This window comes from Sturnira hondurensis, unplaced genomic scaffold, assembly GCF_014824575.4.
Source record: "Sturnira hondurensis isolate 20B ecotype Veracruz unplaced genomic scaffold, ASM1482457v3 Scaffold0007865, whole genome shotgun sequence".
Lineage (NCBI taxonomy): Eukaryota > Metazoa > Chordata > Mammalia > Chiroptera > Phyllostomidae > Sturnira > Sturnira hondurensis.
The window spans coordinates 9,621,751-9,627,750 of NW_028080496.1; the positions used below are offsets into that span (position 1 = coordinate 9,621,751).

The following is a 6,000-nucleotide window of genomic DNA, read 5'->3' on the forward strand; positions in this document are numbered from 1 at the left end:
CAAAGGAAAATGCTCCCACTGTCCACCTTGCGGAAGTGACTTCCAAGAATGTCAGTGAAACAGGAAAACGTCCAGAACCCGCGTAAGCTGGCTGCCAGCGGCATGCCCTCTATTTCTAACGGGCGCCTTTCAGGAGAAAAGAAAATGACCTCGAGAAAAAGTCAGACCAGAAGGAAAGGCCGCAGAGAAGCTGGGACCCATGGACAGAGCGTGAGCCAGTGCCGACCACCGAAGCAAAGACAGCTCGTGTGACGGGGACTGAAGTGTCACAACAGACTGAGGGGCTGGGTAACATGAGCATGTAAACTGCAGGGGGCGTCACTAACAGTGAGAGCAGCTAAGGCCCTGATAGGACTCCAGAAAAGGTGTAGAGCTGATGAATGGCTGAAGTCACTGGCATTACTATGCATACTACAATTTCTAAGTGCGCCCCTGAGAGAACAGACACACAGGTATTACATTTCAAAACAGGAGGCTGAGAAAATGGAGTTCGGGCAAGAATGGGGCGGGACATCTCCATTTAAAAGACGGCAAGAAACAAAACAAGACGATGTGCGTTGAATTAAATGCATATTTAATTGTGATTCATTTAAATGCACTTTGTTTCAGTATTTAATGGTTATGATTAAAAACAGACATTCATCAACAAGTAACTAGACGAGGTATTTGGCAGGACAGATTTTTGTCTTATTAGTGTTTTCGCCCCACGGTTGGTTTTTTTTTTAAGATTTTAATAATGCTTATTCAATATTCATGGGTTGTGAAAAAATACCAGGCACTCTCTCCTTCTACATAACTTATTTCTTTCCCAGATGCTCCGATAGCCCCAACGTGGGCAGCACGTGGGCCTTACGGAAGCCACTTACTGGGAAACACCAAGGTCAAGGCGGACAATTCAGGGGCGTTGGACCCTCCTGCCCACCCACAGGGCACTGACGGGCAGCACCTGGAACACTGGCCTCAGTGTGAGGGGAAGGCTGATGCAAAGGTGAGGTCTCCACAGCATGGGGGGGCGGGGGGGGGGCTCAAGCACTCACCACTGAATGAGACATTCAGGGACTCTGATTAGGGCTTATGTCAACGAAATGCAAGGAGACGAACGTGGCTTTCTCTGTGTGTCAGTGGAATTTGCAAGTAGTGGTTAGAGACTCCGTTTCTGAGAAAAACACATTTATCTTCATTTCGGCCAGGCAAGGACACCCAGCGGTCTAGGAGGCGAGGGGCCCCGGGAGCCCCCAGCACACGCAGGGACCGGAGCCCCAGGCCCTTCCCTCCGGAGCCCGGGGCTGGACCCCGGCTGTGAGGCTCTGAAGGAGCAGAGGCAGCAGAGGGAGTCTGGGCCTGGCCGGGCTGCAGGCCCCCGGCGAAGCGGGCACCCAGGGCACCCAGCGCACTGCCGGAGTGTGAGAAGGCTGGGGGGGGAGGGGCAGTGAAGGGGGCGAAAAGATGTGCCTGGGTTTCAGCACAGAGCCGCCTCCAGTCACACACACGGTGTGTCCCACCCCACCAAGCCCGCCGGCGGCTGCCTTGGGACCGAAACCGTGTGGCAGAGGAGGGGCGCCCTGCAAACCACTGCAGAATAAGTGTCATCCGAAGGCCCCGGGCCGTCGGTGGCTACTGACAGTAACGGGGCCGCGGGTGCCACCCCCCACCAGGAACCCCGAGCTTAAGGTCTCCTGACACCAGGGAGGAGGGGCATCTGGCCAACCGGTGTAATGGGACTTCGCCCTGAAATTGGTTTCTCAGCCACACAACACAGCAGAAAACACAGCCATTTTTCTAGAACCCTCTGTTTGGAATGTCCCTGGGCTGAGCTGCAAATAGGAACGTCATCGGAGGAACAGGAAGCCAGCGGCTGCTGATGGTCACCAGACTAGGGTTTCAAAGGTCAGCAAGGCAACGCCTCAGTGTCCACTGCCCTCCCACCCCTGGCCGGAGCCCTGACCGCCCGGTCATTCACTCGGTCCCGCCCCGAGGAGGTCCGGAGCCAGCCAGGCCTGCCCTGCCTCGGGCGGCAGAGATCCCCGCCTGACACAGGTGTGACTCAGCCCCTGGGGTCTGCGGGTCGGGGACAAGGGGTCCCGTCCATGGTGTGGGTGCCGTTCCATGGCAAGGAATCACCACCTGCAGAAAGGGGCACGCAATCGCCCGGGCCACCAGGAGGACCCACTCAGGACCCAGCCTTCCAGGAAGAGTGGGGTCCCTAGAAAGATTCTGGGGACACGTGGACCAGGGTCACCCCAGGGGTGGCAAGCAGCTCACAACACCCTACATCCTGATGCACCCAACCTGTAAGAAGGGTCCTCACAGCGATCCGTCCTGTAGCCAGGGACCCCCGTGAGGGGGCTACAGTCTGGGGTTAGAAGTAGCTGACAAGAGTTCACGGCCACATGGACTCTCCAGATGGCCTTGACCTTCCCCTTCCCTCCAGACGAAGGAGTGGACACTCTCCAAAGGCCACAGAGCACTCAGCGACGGGGACAAGAGCCCCAGTACCAGCCCAGCCCCGCCCATTGTCCCAGAGAGGCCCTGCCCCCCCAGGAACAGAGGCCCCCACACCTGCCAAGCCCACATTCCTCTGGGGGGGGGCACCTGCACAGCTTGAAGTACAGGAGACCCCAAATGGCTGATGAATATTTGACATCTTTGACGTTTCATGTCAACATGGTGTCTTCTCTGAGGAACTGACTGGCTCATGCGTTACTTCCCTGACGAGCCTCCAGTTTTGGGGGACTGGAGGGGAGGGCCACACTCTGAACCTCCCCCCATGCCAAGTCCCTTCCTGTGGGGAATCAGACCACGCCCCCCATTTTAACCCCAGCGCTGCCCCCCACCAGCAAAGCGACCTTAGGCACGTCACCTCGCCTCTGAGCCTTGGCCTCTTCCCCAGTAAAACAGGGGTCAAGGCGGTCCCGTCCCCGCACTTACTCTCATCCATGATGGGGTCAGTGAAGGGGGCGCTGGCCAAGGCCTCGGCATGACACCTGGCACTCAGTCAGTGCTTCTCAGGGCTAGGTTCCCAAAAAGGGTTTCCAGTCTCCCCAAACCACGAGGGGGATGCTGCCCTCCTCACTGACACTGCCACTCCCGGCCCAGCCTCCTCCCTCACCTTGTCCCATTTGGAAGGAGCGGTGGCTGCACCCACCCAGCTTCTCCGCCTGACAGGCAGACCCCGGCCCCTCCTTCTGGGTGGCCCAGGTCAGCAGCCCCTGCTGGCCTTCCTCAGCACCCAGCCTGCCTGCAGCTTCTTTTCTTTCTGGTCTCCCCTCTTTCAGACCAGGTCTCAAACCGGGGTGTCAGAACCCCCTCTCTGGGCCCTCAGCTCCTGGCCTCCCATCACCCAGGGGACGCGCTGTGCTGCTCTCTCTCCACCCAGCTGCAGGGGTCCCCACCCCAGGGCAGGCACTGGCTTTTCTCAATGGCCCCTCCACTCCGGAGTCTAGAGTTGGCTCCTTCAGTGGTGCCACCTCTGTCCCTGTCCCCCTGCCCCAAGCTCCAAGTCATCCTGGAGTCTCCTCCTTGCTTGGAACTTTCCTGTCTACATGCTCTGCTTTGTCTCCAGTGCAAACTGCCCAACCCCTGACTTTCCTGAATCGGAACCCTGAACCAGCTTCCCAGCGGACGTTATAACACAGGCAGTTCTCACAAACAAACTGAAATTCTGTGTGTAAGCAGGAGGGGTCAGGGACAAACAACTGGCCTTCTCTGTGTCTACTCTGAATTTCAAGCCGGGCCAGAAGGCAGCTCTGATGAACACAGGTTCACATTTAACCCTCATGAGGCAGCTTAAGTCCTTGTTTTACAGATGAAGGGAGTTCAAGGTGAAGGATGAGGGACGTAACAGGATTGAGCTGTGTGCGGCTTTCGTTGTCTTTCCCGCTATATTCCAAGCTGACACAATAGCGACAGGCTGTCTGGCGGAGCCCAGAGTCTTCAGTGTCAGGGAACCCACACACACACACACACACACACACACACGCATACGCACACACACACACACACACACACACACAGGTTCGGGGTGGGGGAGGGGAGAGGACAATTATTATTGGGGGTGCTCCCAAAGCCCCCTGAGATAGCAGCCCCCCACTGGACACACCAATCAGACACACCAAGGTCAAATGGCCTCATCTAAATACAGAACACATCTCCACAAGGGGTCACATGCCCTCTCCCCACGTTTGGCAGTAGGGGGAGTTGGAACTGGACTCGGCCTTATCTGAAAGCAGGATTCTCAGAGTTAGGCTTCCTTGAGAGAGGAAAGTTTTCTCCTGCGGAGAGGGCTGGCTCCAGCCTCTACTGGAAGTGGGCTATCGGAGGCTGCGCAACAACTCCGCTGTGTGAAACCCCAGTCCGTTAGGGTCCAGCGCAGGTGGAAATGATTCATGGGCCGCCGCTGTGTGTTATCCGGGCCGTGGGCAACCGAGCAAGCCACCGCAAACGCTGAGGTCAGGTCAGGAAGACCCTGAAAGCGTTCAGGCCAACCAAGCTTTTCAGAAGATGAAGCTGACCGTGGTTCTTCCCGCAGGAAGGGAGCGGGCCTGATGGACTCCACACAGCTCCGTCCAGTGGGTGGGAGGATGTCCGACTCACCGGGCCGCCGGCCCAGGTGCAGACAGGCTGAGCGTTAAAGCCTATGAGAGCATGTGTGGCCCTGAGGCACGCCTTGAAAGACTGTTGGGGGTGTGCGCAAAGCTCCCTGCACCCCAAGTCCTTCAGTGGGCAAAATCTCCATTTCAGGCACAAAGAAAACGACACCAAAGAGGAAGCCGTTTTTCCCTTGCCCCAGTCCTCGCACATCCGAACTGGTAACCACACTCACTATCCACAGCCAGGCCAACCGACATTTCAGAAAGAACCACGTAAAAAACTCAAAAAAGAAAGAGTACTGTCACTTCCGAGCGCAGAGGCAAAAGCGCATTGTCGCTCTCCAGACCAGTGAGAACGTCCATGGGAAATGTAACTAGTCCATCCGATTGGCCGGTGGTCGGTCACCTTCCCTCCTTCACGCTCTTGCCGTCAGAGGGAAAGCCGCTCTGAGTCACAGCTCTTACCTGCAGGTCGCCCTCAGGGGGCTTCCCCTAAGCCCGCTCCCACGCAAACACTCCCTCTGGCGCGGGACGTTCAGAGAAACCTCGGCTGAGCCGTTTCAGGTGCTTTCTCTGCCCCAGAAAGAGCGGCGCACGGCCCCGCTCCGGCCCGGAGGCAGCGCGCTCCAGGTGCTGCCCGGAAACCCGGACTCCGCTCCCGCCGCCCCTGCTGCCTGGGGCAAAGCTGGCCGTGCCCACGGGGCGGGAGGGCCGCCGGCGGGACCCCGAGCTGCGCGGACCCGGGTCACAGACGAGGCCACCAAGGCATAGAGCTCACCAAAGCCGGGTCAGCCGGCCCTGACACCGGGTTGCCCCGGGGGAGGGGCGCGCCAGGGCCCCACCAGGCCCCCCACCCCACGTCCCCCGCCCGCCTCTCCCTGGTGACAGGTGCGCGGATCGCGGAGCCGTGGCGCCAACTCAGGGAAAGTTTCTCTGGCCGCCGCGCGCTGTTTACGGTCAGGTTTTGCAGCACCGGAGCCCGGAACGATCCGTCCGCCCAGCCATTGAAACCCGACACGCCGGGAGGAGCCGCGGGGCGGACGGCCGCCCGCGAGCTCCCCGGGCGGGCCGCCGCTCCCCTTACCTGCGGCTCCCCGGGCCGCCCCAGCCTCCATGCTCCCGTCCGGCTCCCGCGCTCGCGGCCACGCACCGCCCCGCGGGCGGGCTTCACCTCCGCGGCTCCACCCCCGCCCCCAGGCGGCGCCGCTCCTCCCCACCCCGGGGCTGCTCCGTTGCGATCCCCGGAGGCTGCCCGGTTCCCATTCCCCCGGGGCTGCCCCGACTCTCCCCACCGGCCCCCCTCACTCTTGTCCCCGATGGGGAAGCTGACACCACACAAGCTTCATCGTTAGCGACCCCTGGCTCCCAAACAGTTTGCAAAGCGCTTTTGCCACTTCCAAGAAGTATTTAT

The 6,000-nt window shown here is 59.5% G+C and overlaps 1 protein-coding gene across 4 annotated transcripts in view; it reads right to left on the reverse strand.

Moving 5' to 3' along the window:
- Positions 1–5,714, reverse strand: part of LOC118992012 (protein FAM169B) — a 31,489-nt gene extending 25,775 nt beyond the window's left edge. For all 4 annotated transcript variants that reach the window (XM_037053713.1, XM_037053712.1, XM_037053711.1 and 1 more), the window contains exon 1: positions 5,674–5,714. In XM_037053713.1, coding sequence (XP_036909608.1) covers positions 5,674–5,704 — 31 coding nt within the window. In that variant the 5' untranslated portion in view covers positions 5,705–5,714. The remainder of the gene's footprint in view (positions 1–5,673) is intronic.
- Between the last annotated feature and the right edge of the window lie 286 nt (positions 5,715–6,000).